The 25,646-nt window shown below is 36.3% G+C and overlaps 1 protein-coding gene across 2 annotated transcripts in view; it reads left to right on the forward strand.

The window, feature by feature from the left end:
• Positions 1-25,646, forward strand: part of DYNC2H1 (dynein cytoplasmic 2 heavy chain 1) — a 146,190-nt gene that overhangs the window by 64,131 nt on the left and 56,413 nt on the right. For both annotated transcript variants that reach the window (XM_087966204.1, XM_087966205.1), the window contains exons 58-70: positions 72-195; positions 504-625; positions 1,202-1,288; positions 1,418-1,544; positions 2,177-2,318; positions 4,163-4,272; positions 5,229-5,327; positions 6,179-6,302; positions 9,719-9,882; positions 11,360-11,479; positions 14,226-14,360; positions 18,865-19,008; positions 24,201-24,290. In XM_087966204.1, the coding sequence (XP_087822330.1) occupies positions 72-195; positions 504-625; positions 1,202-1,288; positions 1,418-1,544; positions 2,177-2,318; positions 4,163-4,272; positions 5,229-5,327; positions 6,179-6,302; positions 9,719-9,882; positions 11,360-11,479; positions 14,226-14,360; positions 18,865-19,008; positions 24,201-24,290 (1,588 nt within the window). The remainder of the gene's footprint in view (positions 1-71; positions 196-503; positions 626-1,201; positions 1,289-1,417; positions 1,545-2,176; positions 2,319-4,162; positions 4,273-5,228; positions 5,328-6,178; positions 6,303-9,718; positions 9,883-11,359; positions 11,480-14,225; positions 14,361-18,864; positions 19,009-24,200; positions 24,291-25,646) is intronic.

Genomic DNA, 25,646 nt, shown 5'->3' on the forward strand with positions numbered 1-25,646 from the left:
GATTGTACATGAACTATTTTCACTAAACTGTTTTCCCACATTGGAATGGTTATTTCATATATATTCTGCAGTTTCCTTGCAAAAAGAGGTGTGAGAGAAGATATTGCAACTTTTGATGCTAGAAATATTCCAAAGGAAATTCGTGAGAGTGTAGAAGATCTTCTAGCTAAAAATAAGGCATCTTTTGATTCAAAGGTAATTGGACATGTTTAACAAATATTAATTAAATAAGTCACAGGGCATAATAGTTCCTTGTTGAAACTACAGATACTTTACTGAGTACCAAATAATTTGCACAGCAATAGCTGATGGAAAAAGAAAATATTTTCAGCTTTACTTTTGCACAATAGAACAACATTTTATTATTAGTTTTAATTTTCCAAAATAGATATGCTGGTTGTCCAATGAATATCAATGGTAGTATATTATTTCTGAGAGTATTTTAGATGTTATGGTTATGGAACATATTACCTTCAAGTCACCTATATGTTTGAATATTTCAGAATGCAAAAAGGGCCAGTACTGCAGCTGCACCCTTAGCGGTCTGGGTTAAGGCCAACGTACAGTATTCATATGTGCTGGAACGAATTCAGCCTCTGGAAACTGAACAATCTGGTCTACAAGCGTAAGTAGTGTATGAAGGATAAAGAGCTATGCATGTATTTATATCAGTTTCATTATAATTCTGAAATGCAAGAGAGCCACTTTATTTAAAAGAGGAATGCTTTTGACAGAAGAAAATTTGGCTCAAATTTTAAAAACAAATATAGCCCCTTCTGGAAAGACAGCTATTCAAAATACTGCCTGCTAAACATCTTCCCTCAGAAAAAGTGTTGCTATTTCTAAATCCTATTTTGTCTGCTTCCTTATTTTGTATATATTACTTAAAGCAGGGAATAGATTCAGAAAATTGTTCTAAGGAAGGAGCTTGCAAACTTGTTTTAGGTCACTAGGGTTTTATTAGTTAAAATAAAATTCCAGAAACTCTGATCAAGACACAAAGCTCTAGTGAAAGAAAACAGTGAGCTTTTGTTGCCTTTAGCATCCCTCTGGAATCCTATTATGCTGTAGATTACTAATTTAGCATTGTTTGGTCTCTGAAAGAGACTGATAAAAATGCTAATTTCTGGCAGTTGATTATTTTTTTATTTTACTGTTTGTTCTTGTTAAGACTTCAATTGGTATTTTTAATATATTTTAGTAATCTCAGAAAAACAGAAGATAGAAAACAGAAGTTAGAAGATTTGCTTAATTCTGTTGGTCAGAAAGTGGCAGAATTAAAAGATAAGTATGTATTTAAGACTTGTTAATACTGTTTTTGTATTAAATTAACACTTTCTTGTTGAAATGGAATTATACTTTAATTCAAATTTGCCTTTATAAGTTGAATATTTTAAAAAATGCAATTGGTATGCAGGTTCCAGGCCAGAACCAGTGAAGCTGCTAAACTGGAAACAGAACTTGTGAAAGCTCAAGAGACAGTGAAGGCTGCAGAGATACTGATTAAACAGCTTGATAGGGAGCATAAAAGATGGAATGCACAGGTTGGTTATTAAACCTTCAGTTGACCCATATTGCCATTTTTCTTCAAAAGAAGTAAGTGTGTTATTCCAGAAGGCATTCTTAGCCTCCTTCAATTCTTATGGTTCTTGTTTCTTTGTGATGAATATGAAACTCTTTGCTGATTAATTAGGAAATATTTTTTTCATCCTCTAGCTTTATAGACAAAACCTTAAAATAGGCTGAACATTTTTAGAAAAACTTGAAGCTGTAGAAATCTTTCCCAAACCCAGGAAACAACAACCACAGAAATCCCTGTCCTGCCACAATTATTGCATCATTTAAGCCATTCTTCAGTGCTGCAAAACATTAAATACAGCCTTCAGCTATTAAAAAGTTGCCCATATCGATTTAAATAATATCTATCTGCTTATATATAGAAAAGAGATAAATAAAAAAGTCAGCTCTTTGTGTTAGTCCATTAAAACATTGGTACATAAGGAAGATGGTGAGTGCTTCCACACTATGCTGGTCATTGTATTTTTGGAGAGGAAGAAGCAAATTGCACAAACTGTGATTAATTCAACTTCCCCCTCTGTGCAAAGGTCTGGTTATTTAGCATATCAATATATTGACTAGCTACATCAATCAACAATCATATTGAAAATCGTTTCAGGTTTCAGAAATAGCGGATGAATTAAGTACACTGCCAAGGAGAGCTCAACTGTCTGCAGCATTTATTACTTACCTCTCAGCTGCGCCTGAAGACCAAAGAAAAGCAAGCTTGGATTCATGGACAAAATCTGCTGGTCTGGAAAGTGAGAGCCATTCTCATGTTCTCCTTTTAAATTAGAGTTTTCAATGTTACACAAAATCTCAACATTAACATAAGTCTGTATTAAGTGATTAATGGCATGGGCGGGGGGAGAATATCTAGCAGCTTATTCAACTCTAGGGAGCAACAGATGTTTCTCTCTCAGGGTACAAACAGAAAATATCTCCTGTGAACTCTGCATAGGTGTCAGGAAGGGCATCTGGCCAGTAAACGCTTAGCTCCATTCATTTGCCTCGTTCCCACCTCGAAGAAAGGAATTACAGGGTCGTAAAAAGAAAAAAAGAAGTACTGTTCCTTGCCCAGTTCAAAGCACAGGTTTCCCAAGAAATCCAAGATTGTTGCCTTGAAGTTGAGTTCTAGACCACTTTAAACACAATTTCTTACCAATTCCAAGAATATAATCACAGGACAAGTACAATTAAAAATTGTCTATGCAATTCCTACTCTGGAATGTATGACCCTTTATATCAAGCTGAGCACAGAAGGGAAGAAAACATACACAGCCTTTCATCTTAAGACAGTGAAAGGATAATGGCATAAGAATACTGTGTTCTTTGTAAACTTTTGTTTTGCTCTGTCCCAAGGCAAGAAATATCCTATTCAAATCTTAGAAAATGCTTAGCATAAAGATCTGTCCTCTGAGTGGCAAGGAAAATATTTTGCCTAATTTGGTTCAGTTTTAAAGGCTTAGGGAGTGGCAGGCAGAGGAATGAGATCTCATTGTTGTCAGGATTACGTCTTCCTAGAGGAATCGTAGTTAGTAGTTTAGTCAAGTTCAGTTATAAGATTCAGTAATCAGTGGTGGTATTCAATTTTTTTTTACTAGTGGTTCTGTGGGCGTGGCTTGGTGGGCGTGGTGTGACTTGGTGGGTGTGGCAGGGGAAAGATACTGAAAATCTCCATTTCCACCCCACTCCAGGGAAAGGATACTGTAAAATCTCTATTCCCTCCCCACCCCACAAACCTGCTTTTCAATTCTGTTCTCCTGTGTAGGGCAACAAAAGAAGACTCAGATGATTAGCTGGGACTCCTATCAGCTGGGACTCCTATCAGCTGGGACTCAGGGGGCAGCGAATAGATGGGGGCGGGGCCAACCAGAGGTGGTATTTACTGGTTCTCCAAACTACTCAAAATTTCTGCTACCGGTTCTCCAGAACCTGTCAGAACTGGCTCTGCTTCGGTTGGAATAAGAGCAAAAATTTCAATCAGGCTAATATTGAAATGTAGTCTTGATCTGGATAGTTCTTGCTTGCTACAAGCAGTTTCAGTTTTTCTGTATTATACCGAGATAAATAGTGGTTTGCTCATAGAACATAAACTAAGTGTAATAAAATATATGTCTTTCTGACTGTATAATTATAAGTTTGTTATAGATGGGTTCAGTAATCAAATGCTTTTCTTCTTTTCTCTCTTTGTCTATTTCTCCCTCTTTTTCCTTTTAAAGCAGCTCATACATTTATATATATATATACCAGTTTAAGGATTCTGTGTTTTTGGACCTTATTTTCAAGAACTGAAGCTAATGTTTGAATCCAGACTGATTTTCTGTTCCTCCTAATTATAATTTATAAATACTATATTTTATACATGTTTTATAATCACTCTAATCTCTCTAAATATATATTTAGTACATGTCATATATATATAACACAGTCATTATCAACTATTCCTAAGGAAGTGGTGGATGTACAGTATCATGAAGCAAAATGGCATATGATATAACGTGATTTATTTGCAGTAGTTTATAAAAGTCTTAGGTACTTATGAGAAATGTATAATGCCTAAGCAAACTCAGGAACATTAAAAGAAAGCTTTTTTTTTTTTTAGAATTTGATCTTAGGCGGTTCCTATGCACAGAGAGTGAGCAATTGATTTGGAAAAGTGAAGGTTTGCCCTCTGATGATCTGTCAATAGAAAATGCTCTTGTAATACTTCAGGTAAATTGTACTTTTATTATTATATTTTGGAAATGGCACTCAAATAGCATTCACATTTAACCAAAGTTTAGATCAAGACTTTGTGAGCTGGTTCTACTCCCAAAGTCTGCCTTACTGATACCCGTAGCCTTCCAATCTCTAAAAATTCTGGGTTGGATGACAAAAGTCTGAAGCTATGGTTGAACTCACATTTATTTGACCATAAATAGAATAAAATAGAATAAAAACACCAATGGTTAGAATGCAGTATTGCAGGCTGCCGACTGCCATCAATTCATTCCTGACTAGCTCAAGGTTGACTCAGCCTTCCATCCTTCTGAAATTGGTAAAATGGGGCCCAGATTTTGGAGGCAATATGTTGACATTGTAAACCGCTTAGAGAGGGGCTGTAAAGCACTATAGAGTGGTATATAAATCTAAGTGCTATTGCTGTTGCTATTACGTTACTTAATTCTAGACCTTGAATTGATGACAAAGAAGTTGCTTCTTGTTTCCTTATTTCTTTGATGAAATATTTACAGATGTCAATTTACAGATGTCTGATATTTTACAGATATACAGATATCTGATACATATTTACAGATGTCTGATATTTATGGAGAGTTAGAAGTCAAGAAAATCTATTAATGCTAGATTGCATTATCTGAGGATGGTTTGGGAGGACTTTCCCTCCTTAGAAATCTAAGTGTACTATTAAGTAATTAAAAATCTGAAGTGCTAAATATCGAAGATGTGCAAAAGATTTTCATTTCTAAAAAATACAATGAGTCCTACATCAAACTACATTATTAATGTTATCTTTCTTCCTGTGTACATTATCTAAATAATTGTCAGTATCCACAATTTCAAATGTTTCTTTAGTATTGTGGAGAAAGATTGAGAGATATTTAAATGTAGTTTTATTCCTGAATGTTTTCCTTATAAAATAAAACACAACTCTCTCTTTCTTTTAACAGAGTAAAGTTTGCCCATTTTTGATAGATCCTTCTTCCAGAGCTACAGAATGGTTAAAAACACATTTGAAAGAATCACGCTTAGAAATTATCAACCAACAGGTAATACCTTATGAATTTTTCTGGATTGCAGTAGAAAGAATACTTCAACCATTCTTTCATTTAAAATGATTGACCAAGAAAAGGAGAACTTTTACGTAGTTAATTACATTGATTATATTATCAGCTTTGGAAACTAATAATTTTCCATTGTCTCAATGGAGGGCAATGAGAAGTGGCATTATTTTACAGATTTTGATTGAGATCAGGGTTTCAATTCAATTCCTATATCGACATAGGAGAAGACCGAGCTACAGTAGCTAGTTTTATGGGTGGTAAAAAACAAAAGTGATTGTAAAAAACTCCAAAAGGATATCTATATCACGTTGAATGATTTTTTTAAATTTCATATAAACATTGAAGAGGAGAAGTGAGAATTTAACCAAGAAAATTATCATGGGATCATAGTGATAGATTTGTAAAAGCTCAGTTTGCATACAATTCAAATAGTGCAGGGTTAGATGACTTCCACCTTTGTGCAAAAGTGTTGATATATCTGGAATATATAGATAACTAAAATTTATTCAACTAAGTCATTACTATTTGATTAGTATATCTAGAAATACAGTATCTGATCCACAGTCATGGTATACTTCCTTTTACTCTGTGATCTATTTGGGGAGGGCATCTACTCTGCACTGCATTTTCTCCTTTATCATGATAACTTAAATTCTAGTTTGGCCTAGCTTATTTTTCCCCCCAGGAAAGTAAAGATTTTGGAGTGAAAATTCTAAAGTTATATTTAAAATGGCAAAAAGGAGCAAAGAACATGTATATAAGCATAGTTCTGGCAAGATTAGTTTCACTGTCTTTTGTATTTTATGTATAATCAATAGGAAATTTCATTTTTGCAGGATACAAATTTTATTAATGCTCTTGAATTGGCTGTGCGATTTGGAAAAACTCTTATTATACAGGAAATGGATGGGGTTGAGCCTGTTCTTTATCCTCTGCTTAGAAAAGATCTTGTTGCACAAGGTAAATTTCCAACTTTAGTGTGTGGTGGTATATGTAACTATTGTTTTGATTCTTAGGCAAAATATAGAATTAAAAATATTTATTTGCAATCTGTTACCCATGTTTACCATTATATTTGTCTAACGTATATTCTACAAATTGTGTCAGTTTGTTGACCTAATGGCGTCTGTCAATAAAACATTCCACTTCTTCATTTTCTTCACCTGAGACATTAGATGGGATCAGAAATCTGTTCATAGAATCACAAGCAAGTGAGTTCAACCTCCTGCTCAGGACAGGGATGTGAACTAGAGCAGTGGCCCCCAACCTTTCTTGAACCAGGGACCGGTTTCACGATTATTTATTCTTCCACGGACTGGTACCTGAGTAACGTGAGACTCCACCGCCATCGGGACGGCTCTTCATTCAAAGCCGCCCCCCCCCCTTCAACGAAACTAAGGCGCGAGCACCCAAACGCTGCTTTCCAACTGAAAACCTGGAAGCACTTTCCAACCGAAAACCCGGAAGCGCCGTCGAAACAAGATGGCAGTGCCCAAGCTTTGCGGCCCGGTAAAAAATGATCCACGGCCCGGTATCGGTCCGGGGACCGGTGGTTGGGGACCCCTGAACTAGAGTATACTTCATTATTAGCTGCCCATCAGAGCCAGTATTGTTAAGGCATCAGGCTCAAAAATGAAAGGCTATGAGTTACTAGTTCTGCCTTGGGCATGAAAGCTAGCTGAATGATTTTAGGCCAGTTATTCTCTCTCAGCCCAATTCTCCTCAAAGACTTGTTATGGGGAAAACAGGATGAGGAAGATTATTATGTTCACCACCTTTTATAAAAAAAATAAAGGCAGGATAAAAAAATATCTAAAGGAATAAATCATCTCTATTACCACTCTTGCCCAGCGAGGGTAGAAAAGACAAGTTGTTGTGGTTTGCCGGCAGCCTGTGCAGATGACAGTGGAATCGGACAGTGGGGAACAATGGGGACCAGTCCGGGAGTCTGGAGAGGACTCAGACGAGGGTCCTGCGTCCGATGCAGAGATGGGGCCAGGGCCATCTGGGAGTAGTGTGTTAACTCCGGGGCCTCCAGAGTCTGGCAGCGGCGAAGCAGAGGAACAAGGGGAGCCTGTTCCCAGTGCGCGTGTGCGCAGAGCTGCTAGAAGGCAAGAGCAGCTGAGACAAAAGGGGTGACTCGGGAGTAAGGCTTGGAGGTGATTTCCCCTCCCATAAGGTATAAAGGAAACCTTTGTAGGCAGCAAAGTCGTTTGTTCTGTTTGGATTAATCCTTGAAGCTCTGTGTGGACTTTGTACTTCAGTTGATTTTTTTATAGTTCATTTGGCACTTTAATTGTTGGCAGCACTTCAAAGGAGAAAAAGGTGGGTGCTTATCTCGAGGGACTGTTTGGGAGTCATTACAAGTTGGGCATGAACATAATTCCCAGCATTGAAATAAAACAAGGGTTGTTTTAACTAAGCGCGTGCTTAATTATGGACTCAGGAAGCCTTGGTCAGAATATAAGTCACAACCAAAGAGATAGAGTGCAAATGAAAATAATCTAAATCAATAATTGAAATTTATATGAGTATGTGTTTTGCCCTACAGATGTGAGACAGCAAATTAAATTGATTTCAACACTATGTCTTTCTCCCCTATTTGGTTTAAAATTTGAAATAGTAGAATGTTGAATGAACGTCTTTGATATATCAAAATTGGAACTGGAATTTCAATCTTGTCTTTGGGGTCATGGGTCAAGATACCACATTGACTAGATGCAATTTTGCAACTGTTCTTTTGACAGTTGTTAAGCAGGTCATCACAGTCATTAAATGAATCATATCTAGTAAGTCATAAGTATGAACCTATTTTATTCAATGGGTATTTTTTCTGGGAAAAAGAAAAAACAGTACAAAATCCAGTCATGTTATCATGGGATGCTGGTCATGAAGGCAAGTTGCTAAGTGCCAGAAATGCGATCACATAACTATTGGGTGCTACAGCAGTTGTAAGTAACTTTTTTCAAATCTATCATAATTTATTAACTTGGTTGTTAAGCTACTAGTCGTAAGTCGAGAAATACTGTACTCTTAATATTCTTGCTAGCTTTTTTTTTTCATTCAATACTGATCTCAGGGTCTTCAGACTCTGAAGTGATTTATTTGAAGAAATAGGAACAATTTTGCCGTGCAGAATTTTTCTCCGACCTTAATTTGCAGATGGCCTTTCCTGTGATAAGTAATCATGGATACTGAACATAAGTTTTTTTCTTTATCTTGCTTCTGACAGTTACGTATGATTGCTTTACAGTGCTGTACTTTTTAAAAAATTGTATTTTTGGTGAGATGGTACCTATCCTATTTAGGATTCTACATGTTACAATATGCAAGTGAAATTTATGCCACAAGGTGGTAAACCAAAGCACAAACTTTATCTGAAACAATCTGCAGATGATAGGTTTTCCTAGGGTTGTGCTGAGCCCCTTTGTTCTTAGGTAGAAGATGACAGTAATTGCTGACCATAAGATTTTTTCCCTGTTGTTGCTATATTTGAAAGAAAAAAGTTCTGTATTTTCACATATATTTTTGCTTGATTGAATATTTCAGTGCTCTGATCTTTTTGTACATACTTCCCAATGTGCCCATGTATCACCATAGCTTAGAATGCTACACTGGTTACCTGTTAGTTTTAGATGCAATTTAAGATATTAGATTCCTCCTTTAAAATCCTTCATAATTCAGGATCTGAGTATCTGCAGGAATGACTTCTCCCTACTACTAATATCTTCTGAGCTGATTGCATCAAATATGGTGAACTCTGTGCTCCCTTATTTAAAGATAGCCCCATGCGGGGACCATAAACGGACATCTTTTGAACCACTTCCCTCTTTGTAATAGCAGTCCTCCAGACATCCAAATTGCTTTTAGAATTCAAAAAGCCCACTAAGGCCTTTATATTACTGGTCCATCTAACAATGGAAGGTGTTTTAATTTTCGTGGTCACCAAATTGCCTTTTCTATTCTAGAAAAAGTATGATTCACCTAGTCAAGTTTAGAATAGGTTCATTGAAATTAACATCCAAGAGTGCATCTTCTCTAAACATGAAGTCTAAGTAAACAAGACATCAGAATTAAAGTAATGAAGGGATGAATAGTGAATGGCTTATCTGCCTATTTTTCATGGTTTATTTTAGTTTTTCACACTGATGCTGACCTTGCTGTGCTGGGCTAACTCATATCATTTCCAATCAGCATGATCTTTGCTTTGCATAGGAAATCATGATAGTGACTGTGTTTGTTATTATTACTAGTTTTTGATTTTATAGAACAATTAGATTTTGCTTTTTTTAAAAAAATGTATCTCTTATTTGGGCAAACATTGGTTTCTGTTCTAAATACATTACTTTCATTAGTGTTTTTCCCTTTTCCTATAGGACCCCGTTATGTTGTACAGATAGGTGATAAAACAATAGATTATAATGAGGAATTCCATCTATTTCTATCAACCAGAAACCCAAATCCATATATTCCACCTGATGCAGCATCTATTGTTACCGAGGTTAATTTTACAATCACCCGTAGTGGCTTAAGAGGGCAGGTAAGCATGCACACCATCAATAAAATTCTCTTCATTTTAATCAAACAATGAAAGGATTTATATAATTTACTTTAAAGATCTTGAGGGGGGGTGTGTTAAATATAATTCCAGTTTCTTCTCTCTTCTTTTTACCTTGTGCCTACTGGTGTTGTTAAGCTGATACCAGAAGCTTTTAATTAGCTTGTTCAATTTTTTTTCCACTGCATTGGGAATTATTTGCAAAAATGCATAAAATTTGTTTTGTACACTTAAAAGTTTGTAAACTTTACAGATTAAGACTTTCAGCTAAGAATGCCCGACTAGTTGCATATGGGCATGTATTCCCTTCCTTTTATTCTCCTAGTCTTCCTTTTGTGCTGAAGATATATCATTAGAGCAAATATTAGAATATGAATGCAGCCATCTTACACGAATGTAAAAATGTTATTTATGTATTTCTAGAATGGCAATTTACAAGGAGCATAGTATTTTTTAGTTTTAGGAGAACAGGAAAATGCTAATTATCAAACATAATAAATTTAAATTTGCTATTATAAAAAATTAACTTATAGAAGTAAATATATAAGCAAATTATACATATATTGATAAAACAATTTACTTATTTACATCTTTAATAATTAGTGGAACGTTTTAACTATTAGTGCATGAAATACAGAATAAAGAAAGATACATTTCTCACTCTCTCTGCATTTCCCACTGTCTCTGTGTCTGTTGATCTGCTGGTTTGGCTTACCCTATCTTTACGGATGTATATTTAGGGCATTATTAAATTTCATGCTCTTAAAATTTATTGAAATATACAGGAAAATAAGTTGGCTTGAGAGCAGTAGAAATGAAAAAGTTCTTAAGCAAAAGAGCTTCCTTGCATTCCTTGCACTGTACTTTGCTCCCCTGCTATTTCCCCCCAGAACTGCCCATAAGTCAGGCATTTCTCTAGAATAGCATGAATGAAGAATAACGAAAGGCAAGAAAGGACAATTGATGGAATTTCATTGGAACAACCTGTGGGAGGAAAACTGTCAAAAGACATATTTGGATGTGAAATGTGTAAAAAAGGAAGTATTAAGTTGCTTAAAACAGCAGTAAGGACAATTTCCAGCTTAGTTGTGGGATTCCCTCTCTCTGAGGATATCTTCCTGTTATATCTTCCTATTATTATTAGGTGCGGTGGAGTAGGAAGAACCATCCAGCTCCCACTGTTCTGGTCTTCTATAAAGCCTGAAAGACTAAGGTTTTCCTGTAGCCATTGGAGTAGGGCATTGGCTGGAGCTGAGGAAAGTTTTTTTGTTGGACATGAAATATTTGTTGTCTTTAGGGACGCTAGGAATTTTAATATTGGTTTTGTGCTTTTTATTGTTTTATTATTGTTTGTAAGCTGCCTAGGGTTATGATAACATAAGATGGAAGGCTATATAAAAACTAAACAAACAATGCTTATGTACTTTTCTGTCTTCTCAAAAATATCTTGGCCTTCCAGCTTTTAGCTTTGACTATCCAACATGAAAAGCCAGATTTAGAAGAACAAAAAACAAAATTATTACAGCAGGAAAAAGAAAAGAAAATACAGCTGGCAAAACTTGAAGAATCTCTTTTGGAGGTAAGAGATATCAATGTCATATGAACATTTTTATCAAACTTTGTTTATTGCAAGGAGCCATCCAGGTTCAGTCTGGGTTTTTTTTTTGGTTTTTGTTTTGGAGATGTTTCATCCACTAATAAACTGGTTGTTATTGAGCAGATTAAAACTGCAGTTGTCTTTGAATTTCCTGATTTTTTTCTCCTGAATACTTCAAATAAGCGCTTCATCTATGAAAGATTCAAGGAATTTTCTCCTGTTTTTTTCCTGTTCTGAAAATCTCACCAAAGTATGATGGTGTCCTCCAGGGATGGGATTCTACCGGTTCGGGCAAACCAGTAGTTGTGGTGATGGTTTGGTCCCGCCCACCTGCCCCTGCCCTAGTCTGTCCTTTATGTCTGTGTTTTGCAGCTCAGCTGATTCGCGCAGCACAGCAGATTGCTGCACCTCAGTTGATTTACTCACCGGAGCTGCAGTAGAAGTATTAGAGCTGAAAAATGGGCATTTTTCAAACGCAAAGTGCACACTCACCAAACTGATTGTTACACTGGTTGAATCCCACTCCTGGTGTCCTCCCATTTTTCTGAAGATTCAAGGAATGCTGTCCTCTTCCTGTTTACTTCCCAGAGACATATTAACCCAAGCTTAAAATCTCCTTGCACCAACGAGGTTGCACAACATTCATTAAAGCATCTGTGACATTCCAGGCCTGTGTAGCTACTTTGGAAACTACTCCCAATTATCTTTGCACATGTGCAGAGCCACCGCACTTCCTTTTTTCCCCTAGAAAAGTGAACTTGGTTGCAGGCACATAGCTGAGAACAATTTCCAAAGAAATTGGATGAACCTAGAAAAACACACAACTGCTGTAACATTTCCTTTAAGTACTTTGCACACAGTTGGGCATATTTTGAAATCACTATTTCAAAGGGTTTGAAACAGCTCTGACATTTTACATGAAAAAGTACTGTAAATGTTTCTTTTTTATTATGTGGAAATATTTAAATGCATGAAATTATACAATTAGTAATTTCATAGGCAAAATCTAGCAATTGTTAGCTTTTGGGATGAAGTGCTGTTGCACTCAAAATTTATTGTTTCAAAAAGTAGTTGGAATTGGAAATATTTTTAAAGGCCGTGACATTTTTCATTTTGCCGTGAATTCTTTTATAACTGTTACACTTGCAAATGCATTTTAAACCCCTCGAGATGAAAAGTGCTGGTTTATCATTCTTTCCAAGTCAGCAAAATATTGGAAAGAAATGATGTAAAGAACTGTCATACTTTGTCTGTCTAATTCTAGCTAATTCTCTAGAAACTAAACAGAAAAGGATCAAATTTGGTGTGAGAAGATGTTGGCAAAGGAAAAATCAACTTCAGCATTAGGCCGGATCTGGATAGGGTTCTGTTGATTAAAACATTTCCCAAATTCCTACATTGCAAACTATGGAAGAGACAATTGGATCATGGTCTAGAATGTTGGGGACTGCATCATTCTAAGTTCTCTTCTTTCTTTCTTCCCAATTAAATGGGAGCAGAAACAAACAAAATATTAAAAAGTTACGAGATTTATGGAGTTACTTGCCAAGCACATCTAAATTATATTATGATAAAGTAACCAAAATACCTTTACAATCCCCACGACAAGTCATAACTTTTCAGCACCCCTAATGTTTGGAAATGGAAAGTTGAAAAATTTGACACGCCCTAGCCCAGTGATGCTAACCTTTTTGTCATCGCATGCCGAAAGTGTGCACGTGTACCTGCGATAGCGTGCACATGTGTGCCTGCACCCATAATGCAATGCGTGGGTGACCCCCCCCTCCCGCTCGCCCCACCCCCCTGTGCCTGCACGTATGACCCCCCCGTTCTGCATGCGCATGTGACCCCCCGCCCTACCCTGTCCTGTGCATCCACATTGCACCTGAGCATGTAGTCACTGCCTATAAAGAGCCTAAAAGAATTCAAAAAGCATTCAGTCACCATCTTACTATATGAGTATATAAAATTTCTTTGGCATAGCTCATGGTCAATGTTTTCATAAGACATACCATATACAATGATTTTTTTTAAATGGCCTGGTTGATTGAAATGATTACATAGTGTGACGTTTTAAAACTTCTATGGGTATTGTGAGTTTGTTGGGGTTTGTTTTTTTTCACGTTTGAAATTTCAAGCCAGAAATTATGAGAAATTAGTGGGATTAATTTTGATTATGCTTAAGATAAACATAAATTCAAAATATGATCAGTGTTGCTTTAGATGCAGGTAATGCTGAATTTTGGAAGAGAGCAGGAAGAATTCTTACATTTAGTATATTGTTCTGTATCTCTCTACAAAATGGAATATCTATGGAGATTCTCAGTCATCCAGGTCATGGTTGTCCCAAAGGTGCTTTTTTCAAGAGGTAACTGGACTTTCTGGTTTTTCTTTGAAGATGTTTCCCTTCTCATCCAAGAAGCTTCTTCTGCTCTGATTGAAGAATTCAGTCTGAACTCTGCATCAAGAACTGTAATTCCCCACCATCCAGTCAGAGCTGAAGAAGCTTCTTGGATGAGAAGCGAAACGTCTTCAAAGAAAAACCAGAAAGTCCAGTTGCCTCTTGAAAAAAGCACCTTTGGGGCCTGATTAAAGGAAGTTGGAGCATTTGAAAGATATGACATATTAACCAATTGTGATGCATTCAGACAATGTGGATTTGAATATCTTTGTTATCTGTCTACAATTTAAAGCATTCCAAAAATTGAAATAATTTTTTTTGTTGCAGACTCTTGCAACTTGTAAGGGAAATATACTTGAAAATAAGGATCTGATTGAATCTCTGAATCAAACTAAAGCAAGTAGTGCCCTCATCCAGGAATCTCTTGTTGAGTTTTATAGACTTCAGATTTCCCTTGATCAGGTATGTATTTGGTTTGATTAGAGGATATATTAGTTAAATAACATGTTTTATTCTAGCTTCCAATGGATTAATAAATTCAAGAACTGGATTCTGCTCTGTTAGTAAATCTTCTGTGGTCTCCTGAGATTATTTTCAACCTAAACAGTTTTATCTCTTATTCTGAAAATGCATAAGATCAATCAAAATATTATTTTATCATTTCACCATGAAAAACATCAAACAGTCTGTTTCAAAGTAATCCATTTGTATGACACATCCAGAAAAAGGCACTTCTAAGTTATGGTGATTTCAGTGGAGAACATATTGCAAGATGAGTCATTAGATGCCGTATAGTACTGAACAGTTTCTATATTCCTTTTTTTTTTTTTTTTTTTTTTTGATAGCTTTCAGTGATGAGGCAAATAATATAACTGAAGTTCTGCTCCGGACGAACATGAATGGTTTTATTTTTTCTTATTACATCCGGTACGCATCTATAGGTTTGAAAGACAATTGAAAAGATAAGGTTTTCCTGATTAGCTTCCTTCATATACCAAATAACATAAATTAATTGGAGCAACCTATCACAAATGTCTGTGAGTTAAAAAAAAAACCCAGGCTTTTAGGTACACATGTTAAGTATTTTTGTTTCTCTTGCTCATAAAGAATAAAATCTAAAACTATTAACTTTTTTCTAAATATTATTTATTTGATTTCTATAGCTGCCCATCACAATAAGTGACTGGGCAGTGCATATCATAAAAACATAAACACAAATTAAAATGATTAAAGCAATAGAAAATGGTCACGGATGGTAATGCCAAGGATGTTAATGCACCCAAAAATAGGGCCCTACCCAAATTTGGGGCTCAGGCACATAACCAGGTCTTCCTGGCCTTATGAAAAGCCAACAGGATCAGACTCATCCAGCAGGGGCTATAACAAAGAAACCACATATTCTGGTCCCCAGTAGCTGACAATCTTTGAATAATGATATCCATAACATTCCCAACCTGCCAGACTGAACTGGGTGGGTAGAAACGACTGGGAAAATATAAGGAAAAATGAAATGTAGATGGCACAGGATATTAGGGCTTTCAAGTCAGATAGAGGTCCAACATGTCTAATTCATCCTGACAGTGTATCTAATGGTTGAACTTCAGTTAAAAGTGATCAAGTCAGGCTTGATTCTTGCTGACTTTATGGTACTGTATCTACTTCTCTCTTAAAGTAACTTGTTTTAATCCTAATATTCTTTGGATGCTTTCCATCTGTCTTATCAATTGTCTTTCTATCCTACGTTTCTCATCTTTATCAAACAAAATAACCTACTGTCCACTTGTATCACATATCCAAGATACCCAGGTTTCTCTTTGGTGACTGTCATCCTGGGTTTGACTTCTGCAAGGGCGCAAGAGAGCCAGACTGTCTCCTTTATTGATAATTACTTGCAATAGAATAGAATAATTTTATTGGCCAAGTGTGATTGGACACACAAGGAATTTGTCTTGGTGTAAATACTCTCAGTATACATAAAAAAAAGATACATTCACTAAGAATCAAGAGTCATAACGTACAACACTTAATGATAGTCATAGGGTACAATCAACAATCAAATCATACCAGGAAACAGTCAATATATATTGTAAGGATACAAGTGACAAAGTTACAGTCCTACAATCACAAGTGGGAGGGGATGGGTGATGAGTGATGAGAAGATTAACAGTAATAGTAGTGCACACTTTGTAAATAGTTGAACAGTGTTGAGGGAATTATTTGTTTAGCAGAGTGATGGCTTTTGGGGAAAAAAACTGTTCTTGTGTCTAGTTGTTCTGGTGTACAATGCTCTATAGCATCGCTTTGAGGGAAGGAGCTGAAACAGTTTATGTCCGGGATGTGAGGGGTCTAAATATTTTCACAGCCCTCTTTTTGACTTGTGCAGTATATAGGTCCTCGATTGAAGGCAGGTGGGTAGTAATTGTTTTTTTCTGCAGTCCTAATTATCCTCTGAAGTCTGTGTCTGTCCTATTGGGTTGCAGAACCAAACCAGACAGTTATAGAGGTGCAGATGATAGACTCAATAATTCCTCTGTAGAACTGTATCAGCAGCTAATAGTTGCAAATAGTATAAACAATCATTTTAAACTAAGGGTCCTCAAACTCTGGGCTGTGGCCCACTAGTTGGGCCATGAACTATTGGCGATCAGGTTACGGAAACAGTGGGCAAGTGTGTGTGGGTGAGTGTGTGCACGTGCAGTCGCGCACTCCATTTGGCACACTGCTTGTGCAAATGGAGCTGTGCGCACGTGCTTACTGTTCGTTAATGCAGATCCATCCCCTTTCTCCCTCTGCCCAGCCACAAAGCCAAAAAGGTTGGGGAACTCTGTTTTAAACAATTAAAAGTTTACTAACCTACTAGAAAGATTTAATACAGAATGTAATTTTTTTCCTCTATAAAAAGGCAGGTCAAGAATAGTTCTCATTCATGGTTATATGTAAACTGGTTAATTTATCACAAAGATGCTAGTGCCTTTTCCTTTTATATAATCTGTCACCTTTTTCTTTCTCTCTCTTTATTTTATCCAACTATCAAGAGCTGTTTTTCTCTTAATGCCTGCCTCACTGTATTTCTATCAGGAAGTGATCCATTAAGTCTTGACTTGCTGCAATATAATACAATTTATGTATTAGTAGATAAATTTCTCAATTAATAGGAACCTGCAGGTTAATGGGAAGTGTGAGAATCAATCTTTTCCCATAGTTCTTGCAATATAATGATTTAGTTGTGAAATTTCAGAGTTCAATGAAAGTACAGTGGATAAATTCACAAATAGTTCCTGAGTACATATCTAGCAAGAACAGTGCAAAATTTCTCTTGAGGGTTTGGGGTACATCCAGTTATATTTTAGACTTGGTTATGATAGAAAATCCACATGCCAAATCACAGATGGCATTTTAAGCACTTTGGAATTTTAAAGTGGTTTTCCATAAATAGCCCAACACTAAATTACCAGCTCACTCCTATGTTATACATTCCCATCTGTTTTCTTTCCTGGTTGCTTAAATGGTTTTTCAGCAGTTATATTTTAAGTCTGAAAACTGGAACAGGAACAGGGCAGGAACCTATGGGAGGAGGCCACTAATATATCCTATGTGATAATATTATCATTCAAATACCATGATTTAAATATTTGTGCCATTGTTGAAGCAGTAGTATAGAATGCCAGCATTTGCACCATGACTGTTATTTATTTAATAAAATTTATAGCCCATCTCAATCCCAAAAGAGTCTGTTGGTGAACAGCAGAAAGAAAGAAACATTATATAAGTAAGGTATATCCAAATAATCCTAGTACAATTTCATTTGATTTCATATGACAATCAAGATCAAGGTATAATGGATTCTAACATGCTTACATAATTCCAGGCGGTTTAAGGCTGCACATGCTTACCGTGTTTCTCATATAATAAGGCCGGGTCTTTCTTTTTTTTTGAGCCCCGAAAAAATGGCTAGGTCATCTTTTCGGGGGTGACTTAATTCCCCCCCCCTTGCATCTTCGGGCGGGCGGCGACAGCTTGGATGTTGACCTCGGCATTGGTGGGGCACTTCGTATCGGGGTCAACGCAGGCAGCACCATATCCGGGTGTGCAACAAAAGTACTTCCTAACGGCAAGCCCCCCCCACCATTCCCCCCGTTTCGCATGCTTTAATATAGGCCTTAATTTGGGGGGAGGGGCTTAATTTCATTTCATGCCTATAAAACATGCTGGGACTTCCTCTTGGGGGAGGCCGTATTGTTGGAGAAACAGGGTACATAATTCCAGGAGGTTTAGGGCTGCACATACCACCAATGGGAAAAGTTGCAGTGGGTAGGAACTATAACAGAAAAAGTTTTTTTCTTCACACATCTTTTTCATACCCCATGTACCACTTAGCAGGTAAGTGCTGTTGGCAGCCCTTCCCTTAATGTCTGGACCAGATGGACAGATTCAGTTTAGCCAGCCTTATACAGTCTATCCCAGTGGTACACTGAGTAAAGCATTGAAGATAATGACCAGTACTTTGATTTGGGCTCAGACATTTACTAGTAATCAATGCAGGAACTTACTGTACATGGGCAATGACGTCTTACCAACAATAACTGCTGCAATTTTGTACTAACTGCCTTTTCAAGTTGTTTCCAAGGATGGCTGCACATCTATAGTGGATTATAGCCAATATTGGCCATTGTAAATGATGTAGAAATATAATAGATTCTTGTGCATCCTACCACTTCTTCCAACTTCTAAGATGCTATAAGTCATTACTGGGGCAAGGATGATTGCTCATTTGGCTAGAACTGCCTGCCTAACAAAACAAATATTTTGCTTTGTCATATGCACACATGAATGCATGTTGACATTGATAAAGTACCTTCTATTCTATTGAATTGTTGTATATTATTTGTATTTTTAATTTCATTTTGTGTCTACATCTCCAATAGGTGGCAATAGAGCTCTAACATTTAATCTTCTTTATTTTCAGGAAAGGGATGCATATCTCACTCTGGCTGAAAGTGGAAGCAAGATGTATTTTATTATTTCTGACTTGTCCAAAATTAATAACATGTATCGTTTTAGTCTGGCTTCTTTCCTAAGACTTTTTCAAAGGGCTCTACAAAGTGAACTGGTATGTGCCAATAGTTCAAACCAGTATATGTGTGTATCTCCTCTCTCTCTCTCTCTCCTCACACACACATATACACACACTTACTGCCTTTACCTTTTTTGCCTCAAGGACTAAAAATAAGGCTGGCCAAAGTAACATTTAAAGAAAAGAAATAAAGGAACTCCTTCCATTAGTGATTGCACACCATTGATACTGAGTGTATTGCACCATAATTGGTGTATTTGAAGGAAATTTAGTTGTATATTTGTATAAAATTTCCTGACAAAAGACCTAAATAAAACGTATACTTTTCCTTGGCTAAACAAAGCATAATTTCATAATCAAGAGAAGGCAAATGAAATTCTATCTATGTAAATACAAGTTCTTCACTTATTTCTTAATTTTCAAACAACAATCTTTATTAACAGTCTGCGCCCCATATCACAATTCATTTTTAAATTAAGCATTTTTACCAAAAGGAGAACAGTGCAGACTTTTTATAAGGTTTGTTTGACTGTTTTTAAATTAAAGATAAGTAGTCTGCAGCCTGAAAGCCACATGTACTCCTAAGTCCATATTTTAAATGCACCATAGCTTCCACCAGCTGTAATTATTGAAGCTGATGGTGGTGATATTTTCTGCAATTTTTATAAGAAGCCCATGAAAACATCAGCACAAAACATCACTAAAATGAACCTAATACAGGTTAAAAAATAAAGATCTACATATTTTTTTAAAAACATAAGAAAAAATCCCCAGCATGGTTCATTTAAATCATCATCCCTCCCACTATTGCTCTTAGACTCCTCTAAAAAAATAACAGTGCCCCTCATACAATAAAAGCTTTTAATCCCAGGATACTTTGTAACAGTATGTTGACGTTGGGTCTTTTGTTAAAAAAAGCAAGTTCATAAATTATCCAAAGAATTCTATATTTTTCTAGAAATGCTCAAAGTATCTCTGTTGATACTTTGGTAACAGCCATCACTCTCAGGATCATTCCAAGTGGTGCAAGAGATAGTCCTAAGATCACATGTGAAGGCAAATGTATACAAGAATTTGAAGTCCAAGCTGTATTCTATAGAGATTTTACCACAGATATAATCTTTTCTCCATTCTTTGCACCTAATTTCACACCTACACTGTCTAAGAACGCCTTAGGAATATTTACTCAACAAACTTGAAAACATTGTTCTCCTTTGAATGTTTTTCTGCTGAATAGTTTGGATTTGAACCAAAGTATAGATTCTCTATTAAAAAGTTAATACATCTGGTTGCAACATTCTGAGAGCCAGACTCAGAATCATGTTCCAAATTAGCAGATTTCACTTTTAGAAGTGCCAAAATGGCAGCAAAATAAGCGATTTTCAAAAGCCAAGAAAGAAAATTATGAATCAAATAGTTGCTTTCTTTCATAACATCAAAAGCACGCTATTAGTATCTTACAATTGACAAATTTTACTTCTCTTTTGTTTGCCAACAAAGTATGGCTGGATGAATGATTGGGACATTTCTTCTATTAGTCTGGAAAAAGAAAATCCATATAGATTTCTGTCTGAATCCGAGTATAAGCAATTAACTTTTCTGAACAAACTCCCAAAGGAAATGCTAAGTTGACTGGAACTGCAGAGTGATTAGACATAATATTTTGCAGGGATTTCCAAACCTAAGAGGAAAATTGATTGAGCGAGTGAGCTACTGTATGCATTTCCTTCCTTTCTCAATTTAACCACAAGACTAGAAAAAAAGTTACTCAGTTCCCCACTATCTGAGATACCCATAATATGAGTAGCTTCTTACTGTTTCAATATATGAATCAGATTGCCTGACCCGCAGGAGGATCATATTATTCTTGGAGTCAAGAATCCCATTGTCAATAAAGCTTTTTCACTTAATGACCAGTACATCTATTTTTGGATTTGAAGCCCAGTTTTCAAACCCTCAGTTCTGTATATTCAATGAAAATAAGATGGGATTAATGTTCTTTTGGGCCTAAAAATTCATTCCCTTTTGCACAAACCATATGGAAAGTGTATTATGTTTCTCCAGTTCAATTGTTCCAACGAAACAGTTGGAAATGTGATAAATGTTATGGTTCTGAGTAAACCGAACAGCAGAGCAAACAGGTTTGAATTGTAGCTATTTCTTCTCTATTTCAATCACCTGAAAGTACATTATCAAAGTTTACAATGTCCAGGTATATACCATTAGCCTCTCAATCCTTAAGCAAAAATAATCATTGAGAAAGGGAGAACACATCACATTTTCCAATAATGCTGCAACAAAAAAATCAGATTTTCTATTCTAGATACAGTACTAGAGCAACATCTGTGGATCTCGCCACTAAATCAGAAGGAAGAAAGCATCACAGTGCTGCATCACAAGTCCTACTTTGGGGCAGGCAGGTTACATGACACTCCACACAGAAAATGGGTGGGGCTTGCATCATTATGGGTGATATGGTTACATCATTATGGTGCCTCCATGTTCCCCTCCCCGCACATGCTGCTATAATCACTATAGTAGATGGTCTTATATTCACACATTTGTGACACATTGTAAAATAAACCTGTCTCCGTCTTCAGATATCTCTTCTGATTGTAAAATTTTGTACAACGCACTAATATCTTAACATGCTCATCCATTTTGTAATTAAGGAATGTCCTATGTTTATCCTTAGAATAACCAAATTTTTGTATAACAAACTTCTGATTCTTCTGAAATCAGCTAATTCCACAATTAATTAATTAATAATTAAATCTCCATTTAGGACAAGTAGATCCTGACTTCTGCTAGTTTTGGAAGAAATTTTTGTTTTAAAAAGAGAAATGTCTCCTCTAATTGACTATTGGTGACTCTTGGTGAACATGAACCAGTTTCTTGATAGATGTCCTACTGCCTTATTTTAATATTAAGTTCCTCAGTTTAGTACTTAATATGCCTCATTCAAGGTAGGGCAACCTGAAAGATGAATTGATTGTGTTTTTTTAGTATACTACAGGGAGGTATCACCTCAAGATTAAGCGGTGCCCAATTTGAGATTCTTATTCGTGGTATGGAAGATCTTACTTTTCCTTGAATGTTTTTTCTCTTCATTTGTCAGATTAATTAGCATAATTTAAATAATAAAGAACTGTAAACAAAAAGGGTTTTAAGCTGATTAGGTTACCTTAGACTGCATTTAAATGAGGTAAAATAAAGCTTTCTGATATTACATTGCAATACTTATTACAAATTTTGAAAGATTAATATTCATCTGCAGGAGAACTATGCACATGTAATTTGTCTCTTAGGCCCAGATTTTTATTTTTTTTTAGAATTCATGATGCAGTTAGATTATTACTTTGGGTTAAATTGTTGATTATAGATAAAGCCCATTCTCTGAAACAGGGGTCCCCAACCCTGGACTGCATCCCACTACCAGGTTGCGGCCCTTTCAGAACCGTGCCGCGCAAGTGGCAGGTGAGCATGCACATCCGCCCAACTCCACTTCTGTGACTGCTGCTCTGAAATGAATGCGCTTTCAGATAAAACTTTTCAATCTTGAGTTGTTTTTAGGTATTTTTGATCCAGAAAATAGAGGTGAAACTCAAAAAATTAGAATATCGTGCAAAAGTTCATTTATTTCAGTAATGCAACTTAAAAGGTGAACCTAATATATGTGATAGACTCAACACATGCAAAGCAAGATAGTTCAAGCTGTGATTTGTCATAATTGAGATGATTATGGTTTACAGCTCATGAAAACCCCAAATCCACAATCTCAGAAAATTAGAATATTACATGCAATCAATAAAACAAAGATTGTACATAGAATAATATTGGACCTCGGAAAAGTATAAGCATGCATATGTACACAGTCCTTGGTTTGGGCCCCTTTTGCAGCAATTACTGCCTCAATGCGGCGTGGCATGGAAGCTATCAGCCTGTGGCACTGCTGAGGTGTTATAGAAGACCGGGATGCTTCAATAGTGGCTTTCAGCTCTTCTGCATTGTTCGGTCTCATGTCTCTCATCTTTCTCTTGGCAATGCCCCATAGATTCTCTATGGGGTTCAGGTCAGGCGAGTTTGCTGGCCAATCAAGCACAGTAATCCCACGGTCATTGAACCAGGGTTTGGTGCTTTTGGCAGTGTGGGCAGGTGCCAAGTCCTGCTGGAAAATGAAGTCAGCATCCCCATAAAGCTCGTCTGTGGAAGGAAGCATGAAGTGCTCCAAAATCTCCTGGTAGATGGCTGTGTTGACCCTGGACTTAATGAAGCACAGTGGACCAACACCAGCAGATGACATGGCTCCCCAAATCAACACAGACTGTGGAAATTTCACACTGGACTTCAAGCATCTTGCAGTGTGTGCCTCTCCATTGTTCCTCCAGACTCTGGATCCAAATGAGATGCAAAAGTTGCTCTCATCAGAAAAGAAGACTTTGGATCACTGAGCAACAGACCAGTTCTGTTTTTCTTTAGCTCAGGTAAGGTGCTTCTGACGTTTGTTGTTCAGGAGCGAATTGACAAGAGGAATACGACAATTGAAGCCCATGTCCAGGATCCGTCTGTGTGTGGTGGCCTCTTGATGCACTGACTCCAGCCTCAGTCCACTCCTTGTGAAAGTCCCCAACACTTTTGAATGGCCTTTTCCTGACAATCCTCTCCAGGCTGCAGTCATCCCTGCTGCTTGTGCACCTTTTTCTTCCACACTTTTCCCTTCCACATAACTTTCTATTAATGTGCTTTGATACAGCACTTTGGGAACATCCAACTTCTTTTGCAATTACCTTTTGAGGCTTTCCCTCCTTATGGAGGGTGTCAATGATGGTTTTCTGCACAACTGTCAGGTCAGCAGTCTTTCCCATGATTGTGATTCCTACTGAACCAGACTGAGAGACCATTTAAAGGCTCAGTAACCCTTTGCAGGTGTTATGGCTTAATTAGCTGATTAGAGTGGGACACTTTGAGCCTAGAATATTGAACCTTTTCACAATATTCTAATTTTCTGAGATTGTGGATTTGGGGTTTTCATGAGCTGTAAGCCATAATCATCTCAATTATGACACATCACGGCTTGAACTATTTTGCTTTGCATGTAATGAGTATCTCATATATTAGGTTCACCTTTTAAGTTGCATTACTGAAATAAACTTTTGCACGATATTCTAATTTTTTGAGTTTCACCTGTATTAACTTAATAATTTAAATATCTGAATATTCATTTTCAGGACCTGGGAAATACTGAGGAAAGAATAAAGTCTCTTATCAGCTCATTGAAACACTTGGTATATGAATATGTCTGTCGTTGTTTATTTAAGGTAAGCTGTCATTTTCCTTTGCACTGATTCACTGTGTTGAATGTGGAGTTATATTTCCAGAGTTGCCAAAATTGGCTCACTTGAAAATATCAGTCAGTAGATGTACAATGGTGCCAGATTTTGTTTTTTGTTAGTAAAGTCATGTGAATTGTATTTAGAATCTTTTTGTCTTGTTTGGCAGAACAAATTTTCTTGATTTATGAACAGTCTTTTTGCTCACCATGGGACTGTTGCCTCGTTACAGCATTGAGACAATAATAATTTCTGAAGCACTAAGTTCGAACTAAGAAGGAAATGAAGCTTATCTGAAACAAAAAAAAAAATTTTTTTTTGGAATCTCTTAACCAGTTTCCTAATAAAAACATCCTTCTGAAATATATTGGATGTTTTATTCATAAGGTTATCAGTTTCTGGACTATATTTATTTTACATGCTGTGGAACACTGTATTCTTGCACCCATCATAGCCATTTCTGCCTTTTCCCAGAGATATTATAATTCTTCATTCCTATTATCTCCAAGTGGATGGCTCTAGCTGACATGCGTAGCATTTAGAAGAAAAGAATAGGCACAATTATATCCTCAAGTGGAAGGTAGATAGATATCTCGGTTGAGCTGTTTAGTCTCACTCTATATATACACCCACTCATGTGATATATGCATATTCATCCTTGCTATCTATTCCTGTATATGTTGAAGGTGCCTCCATTCTTGGTGGTTACTCAGAAGAAAGCCTTCTGTTTCCCAGACTATGAAATTCACTCCTTTGGAAGTTTAATGTTGTGTTATACTGAAAAATTACAGTTTCTATAATATTGGTTAAGCCAATAAAGTATGTTCTCACTCTTCTGCCTATTTTTATGTATTTTGAGCCAATCTAAGCACATTATATAAGTACAGGTAGACGTGTGAGGTAATATTGGTTAGAATGACATTTTTACTATATCTATTTTTTTTAAAGTCATAGGTTGCAAACTATGCCAATCAACTATTAAATTGTTATTTATATGGATATATTGGGAACTAGCATTAAAATCTGAACAACCCTGGTTCATAACCCTAAATTATCTTATGAAGATCACTCTTCATTTACAGATTAGGAATTTTGACATGAAATTATTCATAAATTTGTAAGCAGGTGCCATTAAGGTTGCTGTGTGACTTTAAAATCATTAGGAATACTCTTAGTAACAAAAGCCCTGTAAGAATGCAATGGTAACACATTGTTGTCAAGAAAATTGATAACATGAAGTCACCAGAGTTGAGTTCAACATCACTTACTTATGACACTGCATCAAATAATATAAGTGAATTTTTCCAGGTATTTTATATGATTTGTTTTCATATGAAAGCAGCT

Source organism: Notechis scutatus, chromosome 5 (assembly GCF_049901735.1).
Source record: "Notechis scutatus isolate UNSWTSFEM ecotype Mainland chromosome 5, rNotScu1.2, whole genome shotgun sequence".
Taxonomy (NCBI): Eukaryota; Metazoa; Chordata; class Lepidosauria; order Squamata; family Elapidae; genus Notechis; species Notechis scutatus.